We start from the raw sequence: 26,755 nt of genomic DNA on the forward strand, positions 1-26,755 counted from the left end.
TTATGTCCACTATATATGTCGTTGAGAGTTCCCTGTTTGGCTGATGATGGCATTCATTATGCCGAAACCTGTCCCATGTAATAAATAATAATGTGGTGATTTAAAACTCCTACATAATTTGTAATGAATAGGTGAATCTCACTTCAATACGGACCAAACAATGAAATTCTTGACGTTGAATGGTATTGTATAAGTTCCTCACATTAGAATTTACAAAAGGCAGAAGTATTCAGTCAGCAGTATGTAAAGATAGTTGTATATAAGGATAATGTCCAGATAGAGGAGGTGACTAATACTAACGATAGAGACGCACAGCTGTGAGCTTGTATTCAGGAGATAGCGGGTTCGAATGCGACTGTCAGCAGTCCTGAAGATGGTTATTGGTGGTTTCTCGTTTTCTACACCCGGAGAGTTGCTGTAATAGCCCCTGTGTACAAAGGAAACGGGGATGAAACCAATAATTACAGGCCAGTCAGCTATTTGCATGTAAGCTTACGTACCTACATACTTACACTGACTCCAGCAACACAGTAATTAAAACTTAGAGGACTTTTCCTCGGTGAAACTTACAACTTGACTTTCCACCCTGTGTACCATCATACCATTTTCTGCTGTCAAAGTATTTTTGCAGTCGCTCACAATCCTGTAACTTATTTACTACTCTTTACACTATAACATCGTCTTCAAAGAGCCTCATCACAGATTCCAGTTCTTTACTAACATTACATTACATCTTTATTGCCCCACCATAGTACAAACCATCGGTATAAGGTAATAAAGAATCTTTACTAACATCATTTATATATATAAATAAGAAAACATAAAGGTCCAATAATAGTGATAATACTGCCCTGTGGGACCTTCTCTCCCCCCCCCCCCCAACCCTCTTTAATCATTACCAGTTACTAATTTTGCAAACACTTGTAATATAATCATAAAGAATGCTTTCCCAGAATTCATACGCAACAAGTCAAGCTGACTGGTCTATAATTATATGTTTATCACCATTCCCTGTACACTGGGGCTACTACAGCTATCCTTCATTCATTTGGTATATCTCCTTCATACAAACAGTAATCAAACAAATATTTCAGATATGGTACTATATCCCAATCCATTGCCTAAAATATATCCCCAGAAATCTTATCGATCTCACCTGCTTTTCTAGCTTTCCAGTGTTGTATCCTTTTGTAAATCACTTTAGTATCATCTGTAATTTTCAGTACTTTGTCAGTATTAATCACCTTTTCTACCTGGACATTATCGTTATATCCAACTATCTTTACATACTGCTGACTGAATACTTCTGCCTTCTGTAAATCCTCTCATGTACACTCCCCTTGTTCATTAATGATCCCTGGAATGTTGTTCCTGGAACCTCTTCCTGCATCTGAACATGCCCTTCCCTTTTTCCCTGCAATCCATATGCCTGCCAATTGTTTGCCATCAAGTTATCCTTAGCTGTAACGTTTGCTAAATTCAGTTTCCCAGCAAGTTCTTCAATCTCCGCTTACTTCCACAATCATTCCTAACTCTTTATATCCTGCACCTCCTTCTTAATCTCTTTATTCCTCTATTATATTATAGTGCTAAGGCGGGCATAATTTGGCTCAGTGAGCAGCACTGTGACAGAACATACAGCGTAGGAGCTGCTTGTCCAGCTCTCAGTTACATCAAATGGAAGGGCGCATATCTATTTAAACTTTTAACAGTTTTATAGTGCCTAATATCTCAATCTGCATTAGATTATGGTGAAGAAACAAAATAAGTTATTTTGTATACCAATACTATATGCTAAGTAAATACATTTAATTATATTCATTTCATTAAGTTATGCATAGGAAACAAAATTAATTAATTTGGCATGTGATAACTAAACACTCCTTTGATTTCTACGTGTACTCATAGAAATACTGTAGGCCTACGTAGAAGCTTGTTTAGGAATACAGAATGAACAATGAACAACAAACGAACTTTACTGTATTGCATAAATATAATACAGTCAGCCAGGTACATTGTTGTGGCTTTGCCTGATCCTTAACTCTGCATATCTCCATCTAGTCTTTACAGCACAAACTATTTGAAGTCAGCTGCTCTCGACTCTTACCGCATTTATGCCATTAGCTCAAGAAGTGGTGCTCTCTCATTGCCCCACTATGTTACAGTGTATCTTTACCATTCCTTACCACTTTTAGAGGTACATACCTCTTTTCACACTCTTCAACAATTGTCTTAAGCCCATCCCATAGACTGCTTACCTTTTTATTCACCATTTTCCACTGATCACCAGCTCTGTGGTGTATGGGTAGCATGATGTGGGCCTGTCGCAGGGCTGTCGGAAAGACTTGGGGCCTAGGACCTAAGGTGGTCCAGTGGCTCTATATTTCTATTGTATGGCCCACGATCACCTACGCATCTTTAGTCTGGTGGCCAGGTTTGGAGAGTAAAACTGTGACCACCAAGTTAAACAGTGTCCAAAGACTTGCGTGTCTAGGAATAACAGGGGCACTGGATACTACACCATTATGTGCAATGGAGGCCATCCTAGGTCTTCCCCCCTTACATTTATATGTTAAGGAAATAGCGGGAATGAGTGCATACCGCCTCTGGTCACTCGGAGGATGGTCCTTCAAGAATCCGAATAGAGGTCATTCCTCTATTCTCACAAGGCTTCACCAGACCTGCCCTACGACAATGATGATCGGGGACCTGATGAAGCCTAGTTTTAATTTGAATTATAAATTCACAGTAGTGATACCCACAAGGGAGGAGTGGGCCACGGATGCTGGGGCCCGTCTTAGGTCTGGGGGCTGTACATGGTACACAGATGCCTCATGGGCAGACACGGGCACAGGCGCCGGGTTCTGGGGGCCTAAGACAAGGCTCTCCCTACCTATGGGTAAATACGCTACTGTTTTCCAGGCCGAAGTGTACGCATTACTGGCCTGTGCTGTATATATATGGAACATGCCGGACATAGAAGATGCATCACTATTTGCAGCGATAGCCAGGCAGCGTTAAAAGCACAATGTGCAGTTAAAACAACATCAAAAATGGTATGGGAATGCCAAAGGATGTTAGACCAGCTGTCTGAACTTAGCTCAGTTACCCTATTATGGGTCCCTGGGTACACAGGTATCAGTGGAAATGAAGAAGCTGATAAACTAGCGAAACAAGGCTCAAAAGGTCTTTTCATAGAACCAGAGCCCTTCCTGGGAGTGTCACTCCGAAGCATGAAACTGGTAATATCCCAGTGGACAAACCAATCTCACTTAGACATTTGGAAGAGGTTAACTATAGCAAGGCAGGCACGTGAACTTATCAAAGGGCCTAGCCAAAGTTATAAAAAGGTCCTGATAAATTTGAATAGGACCAGAATGCGAATGGTAGTTGGACTGTTGACAGGCCACAATACCTTACAGAGACACCTACACATCATGAAAATCAGTCAGGATCTGAAGTGTAGAAGATGCGGTAGGAAGGGGGAGACCTCCGCGCATGTGTTATGTCAGTGCGAGGCTCTTGCAAGCACTAGACATCCATACCTTGGCTCACATTTCGTGAGCCTGGAAGACATCAGGAATGCCAACATCCGGACACTGGCATCCTTTATAGGAGCACTAGGACTGGACTAGGCAAACCCGTTTAAGGGACACAAAGGGTCTTCACAGACCTACGTGTGGAGCCCTGCGAAGGCAGGGTTCACCCATTCTTTATCTATCTATCTATCTATCTATCTATCTATCTATCTATCTATCTATGGGTAGCATGCCTTCCTATTACCCAGGTTCAGTTCTCGGCCAGGTCATAAATTTTTACCTGGATCTGAGGACTGGTTTTAGGTCCACTCAGCCTGCATGATTAGGCTGCAGTTGAGGAGCTATCTGAGGATGAGGTAGCCACCCCAGTCTAGAAAGCCGAGATGAGTAGTCGTGCCAACCACACAACACCCCATAATCTGCAGACCTTCAACCCAAGCAGAGTTTGCTTAGTAGGCCAAGGCCCTTCTGGGTCGTTGCCAATGGGATTTGGTTTTTGTCTTATTTTACACTGATCATAATTAAAAAACTGCCTCATGTTTCTCTTATCAAACATATGGTATTGCAGAATAGTCTTTACCGGGCGAGTTGGCCGTGTGGTTAGGAGCTTGATTAGTAGGTATTATTATTATTATTATTATTATTATTATTATTATTATTATTATTATTATTATTATTATTTACATACCGAGCTTGATAGCTGCAATCGCTTAAGTGTGGCCGGTATCCAGTAATCGGGAGATAGTGGGTTCGAACCCCACTGTTGGCAGCCCTGAAGATGGTTTTCCGTGGTTTCCCGTTTTCACACCAGGCAAATGCTGGGGCTGTACCTTTATTAAGGCCACGGCCGCTTCCTTCCCATTCCTAGGTCTTTCCCATCCCATCGTCACCATAAGACCTATCTATATCGGTGCGACATAAAGCAAATAGCAAAAAAATTATTTACATAGTTATGTACGGACTTTATTTGGTATAAACCTTGGTCATAACATTTAGTATTTGTGTGTTGTATGATCTGTCTTTTGTAACAAAACATGTGAGGTTATGTCACGATATGTCTGTCTGTATATTAATATGACTTTATTTAATATAAGAACATGTAGTTAATAGTTTATAATGTATTATTGCCTGTGAATATGGTGTATAAATCTGATATAATGTTTTGCAACACAGGGTAGGTTTCCAGAAAAACGCACAATTTGTCACTAGAGTTTTATAGAATATTCAATCCATTTGTACATAGGTTATTGGACTCGAGAAGATACAAGAAAACATGTTGTGACATACTTTTCTAGAAGCCTGGCCAGGCAAGGTATATGAAGGACCGTAAGTGTGTGAACTCGTGTTGTGAGTTTGTTGTATGAAAGAGGAAGTCTGCTTGTTGACTTCTGCACTGATCAGAATTTTGTTCTTGCTAATACTTGGTTCAAACACCACAAATGATAGCTGTATACATTGATAAGACCTGGAGACACAGACAGGTATCAAACAGATTTCATTATGATTAGGCAGAGATTCAGATACCGGGTCTTGAATTGCAAAACATTCCCAGGAGCAGACGTGGACTCTGACCACAATTTGGTAGTCATGAAATGTCATCTGAAATTGAAGAAATTGAAGAAGGCAATGGAGGAAGATGGGATCTAGATAAGTTAAAAGAAAAGAGTGAGGGATTATTTCAAGGAACATGTTGCATAAGGACAAAATAAAAGGGCCAAAGGAAACACAATAGATGAAGAGTGGACAGTCACAAAGAATGTGATAGCAGGGCGGCTGTAGAAAGGTAAGACTAATTAAGAATCAGAGGATAAGATGGGAAATATGCAGAAAAAATGAAAAGGGCAGAAAAGAATACAGGTGATTAAAAAATTAAGTAGATAGAAAATGCAGGACAGGTAAGGCAGAATGGCTGAAAGAGAAGTGCAAGGATGTTGAACGTTGTACGATTGCAGGAAAGGTAGATACTGCACACAGGAAAATCAAGGAAACATACGTAGAAAAGAAAACTAGGGCTATGAATATTAAGTGCTCAAATGGAAAACCACTTCCAGGGGAAGAAGACAAAGCAGAAAGATGGCAGGAACATATTAAATAATGGTATCAAGGGAATGTAGTAGAAGCTAAGGTTATGGAACAAGAAGAAGCTGTTGATGCTGATGAAATGGGAGACCCAATTTTGAGGTCAGAATTTGGCAGACCTTTGAGAGACCTAAATAGGAACAAGGTGCCTGAAATCAGTGATATACCCTCAGAATTACTGACTGCCTTAGGAGAAACCAGCATGGGGAGGTTATTCCATTTAGTTTGTTATATGTGTGACACAGGAGAGGTGCCATTCAATTTTTGGCAGGATGTTGTTATACCTATTCCCAAGAAATCAGGTGCTGACAAGTGTGAAAACTACCACATCTTTATTAAACGTAAGGAACGTAAGGACACACAAATAATTACTAATGAAAAATTCAAAAATGTTCTATTTTGGTCTAGGTATATAGATGATGCGTTTGTTATCCTGGACGAAAGCATAACCAACGCATCTACGACTCTTAGTAATCTCAACATGATAGATACGGATATAAAATTTACTTTAGAATCCGAAATAGATAAATCCATTAATTATCTGGACCTAAAGATCAATAGGCATGCCTCTTCATTTTCTTTTAGTATTTATAGAAAACCCACACAAACTGTAGCCACAATACGGAATGATTCGATACACCCCTCAGCTCACAAATGCGCGACCTATAACAGCTTGGTGAATCGCGCTTTAAGTATACCAATGTCCAAACAAAACTTGGACAAGGAACTGAACATCATTCGAGCTATGGCTAAAGCCAACGGTTTTAAAGAGAATTTCATAGAACGAATAATAAACAAATTCAAATATCGCCCTCAAACAAGTCTGATGAAAAATAAACCAGAAGCTAAGGAAATTGCAACCTTCACATTTAATAAAGATGTACACAGAATCACAAATATTTTCAAGAAGCGTAACATCAGGATCGCATTCAAGACAAATAATAGAAGTACAACAGTTTTACATAATGCTTCTGTTGTCAACAAAGTCAACCCATATTCTAAATCAGGGGTATATAGATTCGAGTGTAAAGACTGTTCAAGCGGATACATAGGGCAAACTGGGCGTAGCTTCAACGTCAGATATCAGGAACACCTTAACGCTGTTAAATATCACAGATTCTCAGCAGTAGGTCAACATGTCCATGAGTACAAACATAAGTTCACAGACATAGATAAAGACCTCGAGATCATGGAAATACTTTCTAAGGGACAGAAGCTTGATATTACTGAAGCATGTCTAATACATATAGACCAATACTATAACGCTAACCTCAATCTGAATGAAATTTTGGAAAAACCCAAGGTACTGTTTGACATTTTGATTCTATTACTTAACAAGCTAAAAATTCCAGAAAATTCGAATGTGTTCCGAATGCTATGTAACAACTTTGCGTACTATTGTCTCCGTCCACAACGTCCCCCGGACCCTCTCCTAAAAGTTCACGTTTCTAGAAACATCCCCTTTGCCGCCCCTACTTCTCCTTCACTAGCGCTTCGTCACACAACACAAGATACTAGCACACACACTCATCGCGCGGTAGCCGTCACACGAAGTACACAGCCTTAGAGGTGAGTCAGCCGTATCAACAGTTAGATTCAATCAGCTTCTTTATCAATTTTCTCGCTTTTCTTTTAATATTGGGTTTCATCATTGCAGGGTTCCCATTGAACTGAGAAGATAAGTCCGCCTAACAACAGCAGGACAAATTAATTACAGTTCCAACCACGCATAAAGCAATAAAAATACGAAGTTTTAGTACTTAATAAATATAAGAAGACGGCTCAATTTTCAACAATATTATATATAATGAATTTTATCCAACAAAAGCAGCTAATATACGAATGAAACGAACATTTTAACATCAAATAGACTGCATGCAATTTTAATTCCTCAATTTTAAGTGCTAATTAGACAGTACGAGAGCATAGAATCACAGACATTAAGGAATGTAAAGACAACTCGTCAACCAGATGAGAAAAATTTTATATTCATGACTTACAAGAATTCTCTTGTCACATATTAAGGATAATTAATATAGCATAATAGATGTTTAGGATTTAACCAATATTCTGTTGTATGAAAATATGTATACGTATGAGTTAAGTATGACAATATTTTGTTTAATATTTAGATCGCCAAGTTTTTTCATATTTTATAAATCAGCTGATGATGGTGACATAATAGAGCACCGAAACATGTACTGTAATCAATAATGTTGTAAATATCATCCGACAACATTGTATTGGTATTGAAAAGGTGGAACCTGATAGACTTTAAATAATTGTTACCACATCTTTAGTTTAGTATCTCATGCTTGTAAAATTTATTATTTACAGAAATGGTTCATGGTGTGGGTTACTGCAGTCACATCCTAGTTAGTTAAACCATGGGCAATGGCTGAGTGGCTTAGTAAGTGGCCCTGCGAGTAGGGATTCCAGTTGCTACAGAATGGGAGTGGGGATCTCAGACATATTCTGAGTCATGGCCCTCCTTATCCTCAGGCAGCTAGGACTATACAATCCACCAGTGGTCCCTAACCCGTTAGAGGAGAGATCCTCACTTGGACTATGCGTAAGTAGGAGCATCCTGCTTCATGAATTTACCGAGCTCAGAACATTTTAAGAAAGCCTCGGACCTATGGGAGTAACGGGTCCCACTCCCATTTGATAGGTGAGGGACTCCTTGGAAACAACTTGGCAAACGAAATGGAATTCGATGGGGAGCTCTGAATATTTATGGGGCTTATGGAAGAAAGAAAGTAGGCAGCTGCGTCAGCGAGGAGGATGCATCTGGATGTGCTGGGAGTAACTGATATTTGGGTAAGCAGAGAGAACGAGGAAGAGATAGGATATTAGAAAGTGTACGTGATGGGTGTTAAAAAGGGAACGGCAGAGTGTGGGGTAGGGCTGTTTATCAGGAATACAATTGCACACAACATAGTTTTTGTTAGGCACATAAATGAGTGAATGATGTGGGTAGATTTGGCAGTTGGAGGAATTAGGACGAAGATTGTCTCAGTGTATTCACCATGTGAGGGTGCAGATGAGGATGAAGTTGAAAGGTTTTATGAAGCATTGAGTGACATCGTAGTCATGGTCAAGAGCAAGGATAGGATAGTCTTAATGGATGATTTGAATGCGAGAGTTGGAAATAGAACTGAAGGATACGAAAGGGTGATTGGTAAATGTGGGGAAGATATGGAAGCTAGTGGGAATGGGAAGCATTTGCTGGACCTCTGTGCTAGTATGGGTCTAGCAGTTACTAATACATTCTTCAAGCATAAGGCTATCTGATCTGTAGTTAAGTATCTCTAGGCCTAGGTTAGAGAAAGTGAAATCTGTCTGCAAACGAATTAGGGTAGAAAATCTCCAGGACGAGGAAATTAGACAGAAGTACATGGATATATTAGTGAGAAGTTTTGAACAGTGGACAGTAAGCAGGTTCAAGATATAGAAAGAGAATGGGTGGCATACAGGGATGCTGTAGTAGAAACAGCAAGGGAATGCCTAGGAACAACTGTGTGTAAAGACAGGAAAAAGCGAACATCTTGGTGGAATGTTGAAGTGAGAGCAGCTTGTAAATGCAAAAAGAAGGCTTATTGGAAATGGTTCCAAACAAGGGCCGATGCAGACAGGGAACTGTATGTAGATGAAAGAAACAGAGCGAAACAAATAGTTGTTGAGTCCAAAATAAGTCGTGGGAAGATTTTGGTAATAACCTGGAAAAGCTATGTCAAGCAGCAGGGAAACACTTTCTGGACAGTAATAAAGAATCTTAGGAAGGGAGGGAAAAGGAAATGAACAGTGTTTTGGGTAATTCAGGTGAACTCATAATAGACCCCAGGGAATCGCTGGACAGGTTTGGATGGAACATTTTGGAAATCTTCTCAATATAAAGGGAAATGTTCCTGGTGATGTCGCGAACAACCAAGCTCATGGGGAGGAGGAAAATTATATTGGTGAAATTATGCTTGAGGAAGTGGAAAGGATGGTAAATAAACTCCATTGTCATAAAGCAGACGGAATAGATGAAATTAGACCTGAAATGGTGAAGTATAGTAGGAAGTCAGGAATGAAATTGCTTCATAGAGTAGTATTAGCACGGAGTGTTGGTAAGGTACCTTCAGATTGGACAAAAGCAGTAATTGCACCTATCTATAAGCAAGGGAACAGGAAGGATTGCAACAACTATCGAGGTATCTCATTGATTAGTATACTAGGCAAAGTATTCACTGTCATCTTGGGAGGGAGGGTGCGATCAGTGGTTGAGAGGAAGTTGGATGAAAACCAGTGTAGTTTCAGACCACAGAGGGGCTGTCAGGATCAGATTTTCAGTATGCGCCAGGTAACTGACAAGTGTTATGAGAGGAATAGACAGTTGTGTTTGTTTTGTACTTCTAGAGAAAGCATATGACAGGGTACCGAGGGAAAAAATGTTCGCCATACTGGAGGACTATGGAATTCAAGGTAGATTATTAAAATCAATCAAAGTCATTTATGTTGACAATTGGGCTGCAGTGAGAATTGAAGGTAGAATGAGTTCCTGGTTCAGGGTGCTTACAGGGGTTAGCCAAGGCTATAATCTTTCACCTTTGCTGTTCATAGTTTACAGTGATCATCTGCTGGAAGGTATAAAGTGGCAGGGAGGGATTCAGTTAGGTGTAAATGTAATAAGCTGTTTGGCCTAAGCTGACGACTTGGTCTTAATGGCAGATTGTGCCGAAAGCCTGCAGTCTAATATCTTGGAACTTGAAAATAGGTGTAATGGGTATGGTATGAAAATGAGCCTTTCAAAGACTAAATTGATGTCAGTAGGTAAGAAATTCAACAAAATTGAATGTCAGATTGGTGATACAAAGCTGGAACAGGTAGATAATTTTAAGTATTTAGGTTGTGTTCTCCCAGGATGGTAATATAGTAAGTGAGATTGAATCAAGATGCAGTACAGCTAATGCAGTGAGCTTGCAGTTGCAATCAACAGTGCTCTGTAAGAAGGAAGTCAGCTCCTGGACAAAACTATCTTTACATCGGTCTGTTTTCAGACCAACTTTGCTTTACAGTAGCGAAAGCTGGGTGGACTCAGGATATCTTATTCATAAGTTAGAAGTAACAGACATGAAAGTAGCGAGAATGATCGCTGGTTCAAACAGGTGGAAACAATGGCAGGAGGTTACTCAGAATGAGGAGATAAAGGCTAAGTTAAGAATGAACTTGATGGATGAAGCTGTACACATAAACCGGCTTCGGTGGTGATGTCATGTGAGGCGAATGGAGGGTGATAGGTTTCCTAGAAGAATAATGGACTCTGTTATGGAGGGTAAGAGAAGTAGAGGGAGACCAAGTCGATGATGGTTGGACTCATTTTCTAACGATTTAATGATAGGAGGTATAGAACTAAATGAGGCCACAGCACTAGTTGCAAATAGAGGATTGTGGCGACGGTTAGTAAATTCACAGAGGCTTGCAGAAAGCCATAACAGTCTATAATAATAATGTATGTATATTATGTACAGAAGAACGGATAAACAAGTTGAAGCTGAGTTGGGAGAAGATCAGTTTGGCTTCAGAAGAAATGTAGGAACACATGAAGCAATCCTGACTTTATGTCTGATCTTAGAGGATCAAATTAAGAAAGACAAGCCCACGTACATGATATTCATAGACCAATAAGAGGCACTCAGTAACGTTGACTGGACCAAGCTATTTGAGATTCTGAAGGTGATCAGGATCAGGTACCAAGAAGGAAGAATTATCTACAATCTGTACATAAATCGGTCTGCAGTAATAAGAATATAAGGCTAGGATAAAGAAGCTGCAATCCGGAAAGGTCTGAGGCAAGGCTGCAGTGTGTCCCCTCTCCTTTTCATTGTTTACATAGAACAGGCAGTAAAGGAAATCAAAGAAGAATTTGAAAAAGGAATGTCAGTCCAAGGAGAGGAAATAAGAACTCTGAGATTTGCCGATGATACTCTTATTTTACCTGAGTCTGCAGAAGATCTGGAGAAATTGCTGAATGGTCTGGACACAGTCTTTGAGAAGGAGTACAAGATGAAAATAAATAAATGCAAAACAAATGTAATGGAATACAGTCGAATGAAGTCAGATAATGCAGGAAATATTAGATTAGCAAATGAAGTCCTAAATGATGTAGATGATCATTGATACTTGGATAGTAGAATTACTAGCAGAAGTAAGGAGGACATCAAATGCAGACTAACACAAGGAAGGAAGGAAGGAAGGAAGGAAAGCCTATCTTAAGAAAAGAAATTTGCTCACTTCAAACATTGATATAGGAATTAGAAAGATGTTTGTATGGAAGTGAAACATGGACGATAACTAGCTCAGAAAGGAGGGGAAAAGAAGCTTTTGAAATCTAGTGTTACAGCAGAATGTTAAAAGCGAGGTAGGTAGGTCAAATCATGCATGAAGGGATACTGAATCGAGATGGTGAGAAAGCAATATATGGAAATTTGATTAGAAGAAGGGATAGAAGGATAAGACACATGTTAAGACACCCGGGACTTATTCATTTAGATTTTGAGTTATGTGGGGTAGAAATGGCAGGGACTGACCAATGTATGAATATGACAAACAGATTAAAATAGCTGTAGGATGTAGTATTTATATAGAAATGAAAAGATTTGTGCATGATAGGGTGGCCTGGACAGCTGCATCAAACCAGTCTATGGACTTATGACCCATACAACAACATGCATTATTGTACTGATTTTACTTTTTTTAAATCTAAGTTCAGTCTGGATAAGTTACTTATTAAGAGGAGATGTGTTGAAGATGATTCAGTGACAGAATCAAAAATAAAAATGAGAATGAATCGATTACAAATGGAAGTTCTGTGAAAGCAGTTTAGAGAGAAACAAAAGGGACAGGAAGCCTGAGAGGCTTTGTCCATTGAACAGGAAATGCATGTGGTTCATCTTCAATTCCTGCAAGAAATGAGCTTTTATGTTAGAAATTAGAAATTCAAGTTTCCGATTAATAACTGAAATCTTCTATCTTAAGGTGTAAGCCAAAAATTTAAATCAAGAATGAATAAATGAACAAATACATAAATAAATAAATTATTTGCCTTAAAATAAATATGTTAAAACTCGAATATTTTTCTCTTGTTCTTCCTTCAGAATAAATATTCAGTGAAATTATTTTAATTACTGGTACCAGCAATACTGCCGGCTCTTAAATCTAGTGCCTCTTTACTGGAGGCCTGGGGTTTGTATCCCAATCAGGTCAGGGATTTTTACCTGGATCTGAGGGATGGTGTGAGGTCCACTCGGGCTAAGTTATTATAGTTGAGGAGCTATCTTATGGTGAGATAGCACCCACTGTCTATAAAACCAAGAGTAACGACCGAGAGGATTCTTCACACTGACTGTGCGGCACCTCGGTATCTGCAGATGTACAGGCTAAGCAGTATTCCCTTCCATCATATGTCTGTGTTTTTACATTTTTTAAAATTCTACCAGCACTGTCATAAAGGCTCAGAAGTTTCATGGCATACCGAGTAAATCTCGTGGCACAGTAGTGTGCTGTGGCTCATCTGTTGAGAACCACTGATGTGGATGAAGGCAAAATATGTTTGAAAACTGAGCTTGCACCCTTTTCCAATTACTGTATATGCTATGTCTGCCTGTGGTAGACTATCCTGCTCTGAATAATAATTGGGTGTTCTTATCAGTCTTCTATTAATGATTGTAGAAAATATTTTTATGCCTACTGTTTACAATGCTAAACACCCTGTTATCACAGTTCTTTTAATATTTTTTTCTTAAAACATGGCATGATGCTTGCAATTTTTTCAAGGTTTTGTAATTTGACCTTTCTTCCAGTAGTTTAAGTGATGCATGAAACTTCACTATTCTACAGGGCGAGTTGGCCATGTGGTTAGAAGCACACAGCTGTGAGCTCGCATCCAGGAGATAGTGGATTCAAACCCCCCTATTGGCAGCCCTGAAGATGGTCTTCCATGGTTTCCCATCTTCACACCAGGCAAATGCTGGGGCTGTACTTTTTTGCTATTTGCTTTACGTCGCACTGATACAGATAGGTCTTATGACGACGATGGGATAGGAAATGCCTAGGAATGGGAAGGAAGTGGCCGTGGCCTTAATTAAGGTACAGCCCCAGCATTTGCCTGGTGTGAAAATGGGAAACCATGGAAAACCACCTTCAGAGCTGCCAACAGTGGGGTTCAAACCCACTATCTCTCGATTACTGGATACTGACCGCACTTAAGCGACTGCAGCTATCGAGCCCAGTGTGTACCTTAATTAAGGCCACGGCCGCTTCCTTCCCATTCCTAGGCCTTTCCTGTCCCATTGTCGCCGTAAGACCTGTCTTTGTCGGTGTGACATAAAGCAACTAATAAAAAAAAAAAAAAAAACAAGAAACCTCACTAGAGCCGATCGACCATATTTTAAAACATATCCTTGTTTTCCTATTATGCAATGGAACCAAAATTCATCTCAAATTCTTAAAATGATCAATTGCATTTATTTTATCTCTGAGAGTTATTTAGCTCTTGCATCAGATTAAAAGCTATATTTTATCTGCCATGGATATCTTATGCCATTTTTTGTTTATGTTATAGTTTGACAGCACATAATACAACAATACTTTTCTTGAAAACCAAAAGTCTTGTTTGAAAATTGTCTCTGTGTAAGTTTAACATTGCTAGACAGAATTTATCAAATGTCCAAAAATATATATAATAATAAATTTCAGTTTGCTGTTTCACTGGGTGGAAGAATGCCAGTACAAGATATTAAAATTCTTACTGACGTGTGGCCTCCAGAGAGGCTTGGTGCAGGTCTTTTGAGTTGATGCCGTATAGGCGACCTGCGTGTCTATGAGGATGGGGCCCTACCTGTGCTGAATTCTAATGAATCTTCCAATGAAGGTTAAAATCCCCAACCTGGCCAGGAATCAAATCCAGGACCCTCTGGACCAAAGGCCAGCATCCTAACCATTTAGCCATGGAGCCGGACAGATATTAAAATCATTTTCCAAAAATATTTTGGTGTTTAATTCACATGAATGTCAAATAAATGCTATTCAAAATTAAGAAAAATGTGACAGGAAAGGTTGACAACTGTAAAAATCTGGATCAGTTCAATATTTACATACAACAGAAACCATGTTTTGTAATCTATTAACAAAATTTGAACCTAATAATAACAATAATAATAATAATAATAATAATAATAATAATAATAATAATAATAATAATAATAATAACAATAAAGCAAATTGAGAAAATTGTTTTGCGAATAATTGCTTCTTTGTGTCAAATTAAAATTTGCATATATTATTATCAATCAGTCATCAGTGATCTGCATTTAGTGCTGACAGCCATTGACAGCCTAACCTATTCTTGAGCATTTTCAAAGAACTTCAAAATTTGTCAATTAATTCCCTTGATAAATTATTCCAGTCCCTTACTGCTCAGTTTGTCTTTTGAATTTCAACTTTATCTTCATAAAATGATTTCTCCTACATTTAAAAGGTTCGCTCAAGCTTATTCGTCTACTAATGTCATTCCATGCCATCTTTCCACTTACAGCTCGAAACAGTCGACATATAGTTTATTGGCTTCATTAGCCAGTATTGATAGTTCCAACAGTCACAATTATGAACTTGGATTTCCCACCCAATCAATACTTGATTTATTTCTGATGTATTTACATTACAATTACATTGAGTAGTATATCTCTTTTAGAGGCAATCTTCAGCCGCTGAAGAACCTTATTTGATAAAAAAACATATACAATAATATTAAAAGCTGTAATTAATTGAAGAAGGATTCAATAAAACTCAATCAAGGGACTACTACAAAACCTTTAGAAAACAGCTCCAAAAGTATGAACCCCCAACCCTACTGATGAAGGATGAAAATGGTAAGCTGGCTCATAACAATACAGACAATGCAGAAATTCTGGCTAAATATTTCAACAAGCTTCTAAATTGTGAGGAACCTACAGAACTCCTTCATTTGGACACCAACATCCCAATAAAAACACCACCAAAGAACATCAATCCCCCCCACAGTAAAGGAAGTCTACCAAGCACTGAATAAATTAAAGAACAAAGCAGCCGGAGAAGATCAGACCTTTGCGGAAATCTGGAAATATGCAGGAAGATCAGCAAAAGTTGCCCTCCATCACAACTTGTCTCTATCTGGATTAAAGAAGAACTGCGAGAACACTGGACAACAGCCCTCATTCACCCACTGCACAAAAAAGGAGGCAAAACCGACCCTAATAACTGCAGGGGAATCTCACTCCTAGACATAACCTACAAAATATTTTCAATAATCATCCTTAATAGGATACGTTTACAACTTGAAAAAGAACTAGGAGAATATTGAGGAGGTTTCAGACCCTGGAGGAGCTGTCCTGATCAGATCATGCGTCTTAAGTTGATAATGGACTATAACAGGAGAGGAAACAGAGATATGGTGATAACATATGTAGATTTCAAGAAAGCTTGTGATTGCATCCATAGAGAATCTCTGTTTAAAATTTTAAGACACCTTGGACTACACCCCAAATTAATAAACATGATAAAATTGACTCTCATTAACACCAAATCAAAAGTGAAGTTTAGGGGTGAAACATCAGAGTCATTTGAAATCAAGACTGGACTACGGCGGGGAGATGGGCTCTCACCATTATTATTTAATTGTGCTCTAGAAATGGTGGTAATGAGAGAATGGTTTAGGAAATGTCCACCAACAAAAAAAAAACAAAAAAAAAAAAGATTGGCAAAAAAATCAAAACAAATTGCCTGGGTTTTGCCGACGATTTAGCATTACTAGCAGTGGACATAAAAGAAGTAAAAACCCAGATATCAGAACTTAAAAACATTGCAAATAAAATTGGCCTCAAAATATAATTTGAAAAAACAGAAATTATGCCCCAAAAACCAACACAACTAAAAGAAGTTACCATAAATGGTAATAAAATCAAAATAGTAACTCAATTTAAATATCTTGGAGAAGTAATAACACATAACCTAAATGAAAAATCTCAATCCAAACAAGAACAAATAGATTAGCTAAAGTACAAAAATTAGCATGGGATATCTACAAAAAGAAATGTCTATCAGTAAATGCAAAAATAAAACACTGCAACACAGTTATGAAACCGGAAGCTACGTATGCAGCAGAAACAGTTTTTCACCTGAATAAACAATCAAAGTCTGACAGACTTCAGAAAATTGAAAGGAGGATTGGAAGAACCTGCATCAACAAAAAATACCAGAAAGATGGACAGTGGCGGATAATACCTAACAAAGTCGTGTACAAAGAGCTAGAACCCATTACAGATACTCTGCGTAAGAGGAGACTGGGATTCCTTGGACATATCATGAGGATCCAGGATTCAAGACTTCTGAAACAATTAATACAACACAATCTCATCTCCAAAAATTTCACAATAGGATGTAAATGGATCAGAGAAGTAAGAGAGGATCTGAAGGAAATAGATCATACAACAGATGCACCACAAATAAGATAAAATTGAATACAAAACTCAAGAATAAAAACCTCCGCTTTACCCTTACACGAAACAAACCAACAACACACATATTTTAAACTGAGGAAAGGGCACGAAGATCGGAGCATCTGAAGAAGTTCTAGGAGGACCGCAAAGCCCGAACAATCCCTTCAGAGAGACCTGAACGATGGACTGACTAAAGTGATCCTATGCGGTCATAAAAGAAGAAGAAGGGAGAATATGAAAAACACTGTTTATTTCTAAGACTATATAATACAGTTTATATAATACAGTTTATAATAAACTTGCATCATATTAGAGTTGTGAAGTTTTTGGTCTAAAATGATGTCTAAAAGTTCATTTGCACTATTCTCGAATGCATTAGATATATTCTATCGAATAATGCATATACTGGATCATGATCTCTAGTATGATAGCATGGAGTGTCACTGGTATGGCCTTGCTGCTCTATTTACAAATACATTATGAATTATACAATTCTATGTTAAAACAGCTGCATGTTTTTTTTCCTGTTTTTAAGTCATGCAAACTTTGGTAAAATGGGTTGAAATCTTCCTATCACTATAATTGAGTGCTTGTCAACATCAGATTTGTCTTTTGGGTTTAATTGTTTGATGTTTTGAAGTAAAATGGTGGAAACATCCCTTTGATTTGGTTTACATAAATTGTGGTCTGTTGGAAGCTGGCACTGAGTTGTGTTGGAATGTCTAAAATGATCCAGTAAATGCATTATTCGATAGAATAGATCTAATGTATTCAAGAACAGTGTAAATGAACTTTCAGACATAATTTTAGACCCGAAACTTTACAACTGTAATCTGATGGAAGTTTATTATAAACAGTATTGTATAGACTTAGAAGTAAGTAGTATTTTTAATATTTTTGTGTACAGTATGTTGTTTTATCAAATATAGTTCTTCAGCAGCTCAAAATGGCCTCTAATAGAGACTGAAACTGGTACTGCTAAATGTATTTGTAATGGAAATACATCAGAAATAAATCCAGTATTGATTACGTGGGAAATCCAGGTTCATAATTGTGACATACGATATAATCGAGCATCTCGTCTCCTTACTCCCAAGTCTTCCCAACCCAAAGTCTGCAACATTTTCGGAACACTACTCCTTTGTCAGAAATCGCCCAGAACAAATCGTGCTGCTTTCCTTTGGTTCTTTTCCAGTTCTCTTATCAAATAGCCCTGATGTGGGTTCCCATACACTGGAACCACACTCTAATTCAGGTCTTACCAGAGACTCATATGCACTCTCATTTACATCCTTACTACAACCCCTAAATACTCTCATAACCATGTGAAGATATCTGTAATCTTTCTTTACAACCTCGTTGATGTGATTATCCCAATGAAGATCATTCCTTATATTAATACCTAGGTACTTACAATGTTTGTCATGAGATACTATCACCCCATCAACACAGTAATTAAAACCGAGAGGATTTTACCACTTGATGATATTTACAGCTTGACTTTTCATCCCATTTACCACCATACCATTGTGTGTTGTCCATCTCACAACATTGTCTAGGTCTTTATGTAACCGGTTGCAATCCTTTAACTGATTTGCTACTCTATACAGTATAACATTATCTGCAAATAACCGTTTCTGTGATTCCAGTTCTTATATACCTAAGAGAAGTTTAAGGTTCAATAATACTGCCCTGTGGGTTCCCCTCTCTCAATCATTACAGGATCAGATAACACTTCCTTTACTCTAATTCTCTGAGTTCTGTTTTCCAGAAATTTAGCCACCCATTCAATCACTATTTTGTCTCATCCAGTAGACCTCATTTTTGTCCATAATATCCTGTGATCTGTCCTATCCAAAGCCTTGCATATGCAGTAGCGATACAGTCAATTTGACCTACAATTTGAGCCTCACTGGAATAAGCTTTCTTAAACCCAAACTATAAAACCATTTGGTAATTTTCTAAACTTGTCTAATATAATCAAAAGGAATGCTTCCCCACAGCTTGCAAACAACACATATCAAGGTGACTGGCATGTAATTATCCGCTATATGTTTGTCGTCCTTTCCCTTATACACTGGGGGTACAATTGCAACTCTCCATTCGTTTGGTGTCCCTCCTTCATACAAACAATGATCAAATAAGTATTTCAGATATGGCACTAGATCCCAAACCATAGCCTTTAATATACCCCCAGAAATCTTATCAATGCCAGCTTCCTTTTGTATATTTTTGTAAATGTCTTTATTATCATAGATGAATTTCAATCATATTAGTCGCTTCTTCTATCTATACATTACTGTTATATCCAACTACCTTTACATACTGCTGACTGAACACTTCTGCCTTGTGTAATTCCTCACATATGCACACCTCTTGTTCATTAATGTTCCCTGGAATCTCTTTCCTGGAATCTGTATCTGCCTTAAAGTATATAGTATTTGGTTCTTAAAATTTGTATGGTTGCCAATTATATTTGCCATCATGTTATCTTTAAGTGACTTTTTTGCTAAATTAATTTTCGTAGTAAGCTCCTTCAATCTCTCCTTTCTCCTGCAGCCATTCCTAACTCCCTATCATTCTAATCTGCTCCTCCTCCTTAATATCTTTATTTCCCTGTTATATTATAATTCCTTACAATTCCTTACCACTTTTAAAGGCACATATTTGTTTTCACTCTCTTCAGCAATTGCTTTAAACACATTCCGTAGGATGTTTTCATTTTTATTTACCATTTTCAGTTGATTACATTTGCTTTTTAAAAATCATCTTGTGTACTGTATAATAATTATAATAACTAAATAATCTTGTACACTACAGCAACAAAAATTCATTGTTGTTATCATTATAGTCTCCTATATTACAATGATTTTGTCTCCTGAATCACATTCAGTATGTATCAAGATGTCTTCTTTCTTAGCGTGTGCCGTACATGCTGGCAGGGTCCACTGTTTTGGCTGTCTGTCATCACTTTACACGATCGTGTACCTGATCAGGTTGATGGCCTGTAACTTTGAGATCTTTGTGTAGGGTGTCAAGCCAATCCTGCTTTGGTGTTCCTACTGCTGGTTTTTTATCTACTTGCAAAGTAAAACTTCTCTTTGCCACTGTTGTTTCTGCTCGTAGTATATGCCCATAAGGCTGAGATAGTTTTTACATACATACATGAATGAAGAAGGAAAGCCAGAACTATCTGTGTAAATACAAGTTAAAGAAAAGAGAGCCTGTGTGAGTGGCTTAGATGGTAAAGCTTTCAGAATCCAAGTTGATGAGTGGTGATCATCATCATCATTGTCTCATTAGTTATGTTGCCTAATGATTCAAGAAGCAATAAGCAGACCTTGTGTTGGAAACACTTTGTTATTTTAACTGTTGCAGCTTCATGTAAAAGGCTTGGGATATTGTGTTTTTTTGGATCTGGTTTAACATTGCGCTATTGTGAGGTAGAAATTACCTTGTGATTAATGTTCCTAGTCATGCGTGTTAGTTGCATTACACTGTTGCCATGATTTCTCACTCCAAGTCAGTCTCCATAAGCCAAACACTCTGATCTTCATCTTCTGTACCTCCAGTGGCTTCAGTCTCCATATCAAGAGCTTGAGCTGTCATAACCAAGTGAGATATCAACACTTTAAGTTGCTTCTTCTAACAGTCCTTTTCCTTTCTCCCAAGCATCATCTATTAAGTCTTTAGTATGACTCACTATTTTCTACCAGTTTGTAGTAGCTACTTCTTTCATCCCTACAGTAATCTCACCCTGGACTTCAGTAAAAAATATAAAAGTCTTGTTCTGACTACTGTCACACCTCTTTACTTGCATCCATATTCACTCTGTTGTGTAGTAAGTTAAATGAATAACACAGTGTCTATGTTTTCGGGCTGCTTCATTAATCACAGAAACAGGAATTTGGGTGTTATGAATATTAATTCTGTAATCTTGTAGAACCTGACATTGCAACTTCACAATCAGTCAATCATTTCAGATTTCCATGTGATATCAAAATAAGAGGTTTATCATGTGTAATGCAGTGGTATGTGGCATTGACCATAATTATAACACAACGTTCCTTTATATTAGTAATTTGGAAATCTTCAGACCTTTCCATTTCTTCATGGTAGTCACCTGTTCATTTTGATTTAAATAACAATAAACAGCTTTGAACAAACTCTGCTGAACTTCTGGCTGTTAATTTACTTTTCACTGATCTATCCATCCCTTCTTAAAGCAATATCCTGTATTGAAAAATGTTTCATCTAACCAGATAACTTGGTCAAAACCCACTTGTCTAATATCCCTTAAAAATCTGCATCTGAGCAACAATATCAGTTTTCTCAACAAGAAATTTTCTGTTTGGTAAGCCTTCCGATCAAAACCAAGAGTCATTGGAATGCGTCTCAGCGATAAAGAGGAAACACGGAAGAGTTTCGCAGTTTTAAGAAAAACCATGAGCTTCTGTATTGTTGAATACTCCTTCCATTTGTTGTTACCATACACATAGCGGCAAATTGTTGCCTCCTGAAATGGATCTACATTTGTCACTCATTTCTGTAGATGTTCTTTTCTTTTCTGTAATCGTCAATATCATTGAAGAACAGTCCTCTTCCTCTTTCTTATATTTTTCTTTACATATGTTCATAATTGTGTGTTGTGTAAGTTAACTGCAGCAGGAGAATTCTCCCTCACTGTAACTCAAAATAGTTTTTTGGCAATGATGGGCTAGGGCTGGAAACGGTGTGGCTGTGGCCTTAATTAAGGTACAGCTCCAGCATTAGCCTGGTGTGAAAACTGGAAATCACAGAAAAATATCTTCCAATGGCAATACAGCAACATGACCAGTACCTCGTGACCAGCAACCCTCTGTATGTAACCAGCTCAAGCTAGGATTGGGAAGGTGAGGTACCTTACTGCTCACAAAGCTAGGGCTATAAGATACATCATCAGACACAGAAACTATAATTATGGTTCCTCTGTTGATCTTGAGGTTAGACTCTCCCGATTTCAAATTAAGATATACAGTCGGCTTGGTAATACATCAATCTGTAGGAATGTAGGAGATCCTTCTTAACACACTGAATCTGCATGAATTGCTCATGCGTCCTTTTCCCAAATATAGGTTGGGGACTCATTTTCTGTGTTGTAAATTCATGTGTACAACCAGATCTCTGGTTTGGGTTACCTCGTATATGTTTACTGGTCTTCTCTCTTTAATGCTGTTGATTTGTGTTGCCATTTGTTTTGTTGGAAATTGTTATGAATTACAAGATATGTGTTGTAATTCCTAACAATATCCAACAAAACAGATGGCATTGGTATTGCACAGCAAGATGATCTCCAAGTGCCATCTTGGTAGAAGCTGAAGCATCTGTGTTTTTTTGTTGTTTTTTTTTACATCGCACCGACTCAGATATGTCTTATGGGAGAGGAAAGGCCTAGGAATTGGAAGGAAGCGGCCGTGGCCTTAATTAAGGTACAGCCCCGGCATTTGCCTGGTACGAAAATGGGAAACCACGGAAAACCATCTTCAGGGCTGCCGACAGTGGGGCTCGAACCCACTATCTCCCGATTACTGGATACTGATCTGTGTTCTCATGTTATTCATCTGTCTTTATTCTTAAAATATGCCAATACCATGAATTCTTCAAACGTATAAAAGAAGTTGAAGATGCTGTGGAAGAAGTGCTTGACAATTCTGATTATGCTTATTACATATATTTCTTCGTTATGATTTGACGTTTCTCCACTTGATCTTACCTAATAAAACATCCCTTATCCTTGTTCTTTCAGAATATGGTAATGGTTTTTGAATATGTTCATAAAAATTGTGTACAAAATGATTTGAAATTGATCTCAAATACATGCGTTTGTCAAACTGAGGAGTGAAGAAAAGGCTGAGAATCAATGTGTTAATCTTGCAATAGTCTGGGTTCATTTTTATATTGTTATATTTTGCTTTTTCAGGATTCTGTATTGTAGACTGAGGACCTATAGCTAATAAGCTTTCTTATAAGAATTGCTTTTTGTTTCCATGGCAAACTGCCATACCAACTGATTACAAGTACATTAGACAACCCTTGTTCCTAAGGTATACTCCAGAGTTGTTAGGTCAACAGCATTGATAACATTCATAAGTACAATGCAGTTTATTGCTTCATTGTCCTTATTACAGTGTTATTAGAAGTTATAATAAAGGTAACTAGGTTTTCATATATACTTATTTTATTTTCCTTTATTCCAGGCTGGTGTAAGATGTTTACGAACATATATTTTTGTTAGTCCTCAGCAAGTATGGGACTTTCGTGACAGTGATGGCTGTACAGGTTTAAGATACATTCTTGAAGTAGTAAACTTGCTACTCGGCACAACTGTTCCAAAATTTGACTCTACTTATGTTGGTCGTCTTTTGATTAACTTCATATCAAAGGCTGGAAGTCTGCTAAGAGGTGACCTTGACACACTGTTGAAAACAGTACTCAGTAAACTTAATAGATGTGATTGTTTGGATGTTGTCCAGGTAAACATTTTTTTTTTTTCTTCACTAGATGTAGATACTTAATCTTGAATTAGTCTGTCCATTTTTTTTTTCCTACCTATTTTAAGATTGTAGTTCTAAAGAATGCAACTAATGTACTTTTATATAGCTATCAATATTTTTTTCTTACCACTTGAGAAAGGTATAATTTAATAGAATTACCAACTTTTCTACTCACTCAAGAAGGATTCTACTTGTCTATAGTTGTAACATGATGGCACAGGGACATTGTCACTAGTACGGTGGAGGTCCGCTACAGTGAGTACGGCATGTAGCGAGATCTCCATTGTACTGGCAGTTTTTTTCTGTCCCTTGAAAGTTCCTATATTAAACTGTGTTTTATCCTTTGACTACAGTGAGAACCCTATCACTGAAGCATCCGTTATTACAAGTGATTAAGCCCGCGTTATTTTTTCTGTTATCATTATTTCACTCCAGCGATTATATTGAATGTGATCGATCATCTTTGGTAGACTTTTCTCGCTATGTGCTCTAGCGAGCTCTCTCATCGACATTCGAATTTGAAGACAATTTTGGAGTCAATTTGTAATACTTGTCAACTGGTGTTCTGTAAACACATTCAAAATGAAAGAGAACATGTTTCCGTAATAAATGCTTAAATAACATTGCCGATAGCAGTAGTTTACTTATTAGAAATTAAGGCTGAAATAAATGGTTGCTTAATATTAATGTTATGAACTGAAATTAAGTAAGAAGTGTTACACCTCAAAATATGCTTAAGTGCGGCCAGTATCCAGTAATCGGGAGATCGTGGGTTCGAGCCCCACTGTCGGCAGCCCTGAAGATGGTTTTCCGTGGTTTCCCATTTTCACACCAGGCAAATGCCGGGGCTGTACCTTAATTAAGGCCACGGCCGCTTCCTTCCACTTCCTAGGCCTTTCACATCCCATCGTCGCCATAAGACATATCTGTGTCAGTGCGACGTAAAACAAATAGAAATAATAAACCTCAAAATATGGTGCAGAATGGATGACTTATTCAGTGGAAAGGCATGAAAAAGAAGAGAGAACAAATATGAAAACCTTTTTCACTGGGGATTATTAAATAACAACAGGGTATTACAGTAAAAGGTGTGTAAAACCCCAGACAACAAATATTAAAAACATTTGCACTGGGGCCCATAAAAGTATCAGGACATTATTGCAGATCACACTCTAAAACAAATGTCAGCTGAAGCCTTATATTTTGGACCAGTGGGTTATTAAACATTTAAACTTTTATGGTCACACTATTCGATCATGAATTATTTGGAGGTTAAACTAGGCTATGCATGAGAGAATGACTTTGAATGTCATCTTGAATGCGACAACACATTGATTGACTTGAGTCGAAACTTGAAGGTGTGAGTTTCAGCATACGTGCCACCGTTGAAAGATGTGAATACATGTCCACTTCCTGAATTTTAACTTTATCTTCCCTAGAAAGCAATTTCACGATTTTTTCTGTGTTCATAACTGGGCTACCACAAGACAAATATGCACCACGGTAGTCAACTTCACACAATTATGTTCCTAATCCATAGGTAGTCTATCAGGTAACAAATATTTACTACCCTTCACTGTATCACTGTCCGACTCGTTGGCTGAATGGTCAGCATACTGGCCTTCGGTTCAGAGGGTCCCGGGTTCGATTCCCGGCCGGGACAGAGATTTTAACCTTCATTGGTTAATTCCAATGGCCCGGGGGCTGGTTGTTTGTGCTGTCCCCAACATCCCTGCAATTCACACACCACGCATAACACTATCCTCCACTACAATTACACGCAGTTACCTACACATGGCAGATGACGACCACCTTCATCAGAGGGTCTACCTTACAAGGGCTGCACTCGGCTAGAAATAGCCACACGAAATTCAAAATTAACTGTATCACTCATCGTAGAATAAATTTCTAACATCTGTATGGAATGAGAATTACAAGCACAAACAGTCTTACTGGCATATTCAGCAATATCAGTGAAAACAGGAGAGGTAAACTGAACTGTCCTGAGGTTAACAGCTTGCTTCCTGAAAATGTGATTTACCCTGTAAAGCTCAGGAATTTAAGGCCATTTCCCATTTTCGTGCAACATTCCCTGACCTGCCTCCTGTGACAAGGGCTCTGTTCTGTGCTGGAAATCATGTTCCTTTCACAAGGGATGACAACATTTTCAGTGCTAGGAAAAATATGATTTTACTAAGTGGTAATAAGTGAAAATTTGTGGCACAATAAGTGAGGCATTTTTTAAATATAGATTTAATATGATGTGAATCGGGACGTTGTATTTATGTTGTGCTAAGCAAGAAATTGTCTTAATGAGGAATGCACTAACGAGGTTTCACTGTACTTTCTCACATCTCGTTAAATTTTGGAAAAGCTATCCCCATGTAAATTTATATTGGAATGTTTATTATTACTGGTGCTTGAAATATGTTTTCATGATACGTATAAGGTTAAGTTAGGTTAGGTGACACTATTTGAATAAGAAAACTAAAACGTTTGCCACAGAAGCGAGTGTATTAATGCTACTACAATTTTTCAGAATGAAATTGAACATACGTGTTCATGTCTCTGAATTTGAAAAATAACTAACGAGTAAGCCGTAGTATGGAAATCTGCAAAAACGCAAGTTTTGAACAAACTAATTTCCATTTCATACTGATTTTAATGTGTGTGTTTTTCCTCGATTTATACAAAAAATCGGATAATGATGATCCGCGATAGCGAGTACATTTTTTTGCCGTTATGAATTCTCATTATAATGGACTTCTGCTGTATTTCATTGAGGCAATTACAGTTGAATATTTCTGTGAGTGCATATAAATTTTCAAAATATAAAATTTTGGCCAATGACCTAGGTGTTCGGCCTCTATAAACGACAAGCAAACAAGCAAATATAAAATTATATTCCTCTAGTTCAGATTTCATGTACTTTATAACTGTATGCCTCATAGCCTATGATCGCAATATTTTAAAATTGCATCGAACTGCAAGCTTCTTAGCTTTGTGCAGTACTTATGCAAACTTATACTATTCTTAAGGCTTGGCTGAATGGTCAGCATTGAGGCCTTTGGTTCAGAGTGTCCCGGGT

The 26,755-nt window shown here is 37.9% G+C and overlaps 1 protein-coding gene across 3 annotated transcripts in view; it reads left to right on the plus strand.

The window, feature by feature from the left end:
- The window catches only part of Ipo9 (Importin 9), an 839,375-nt gene that overhangs the window by 443,489 nt on the left and 369,131 nt on the right, over positions 1 to 26,755 (plus strand). For all 3 annotated transcript variants that reach the window (XM_067141231.2, XM_067141230.2, XM_068226247.1), the window contains one exon: positions 23,371 to 23,646. In XM_067141231.2, the coding sequence (XP_066997332.2) occupies positions 23,371 to 23,646 (276 nt within the window). The remainder of the gene's footprint in view (positions 1 to 23,370; positions 23,647 to 26,755) is intronic.

The sequence above is a fragment of the Anabrus simplex genome, chromosome 2 (assembly GCF_040414725.1).
Source record: "Anabrus simplex isolate iqAnaSimp1 chromosome 2, ASM4041472v1, whole genome shotgun sequence".
Classification (NCBI taxonomy): Eukaryota; Metazoa; Arthropoda; class Insecta; order Orthoptera; family Tettigoniidae; genus Anabrus; species Anabrus simplex.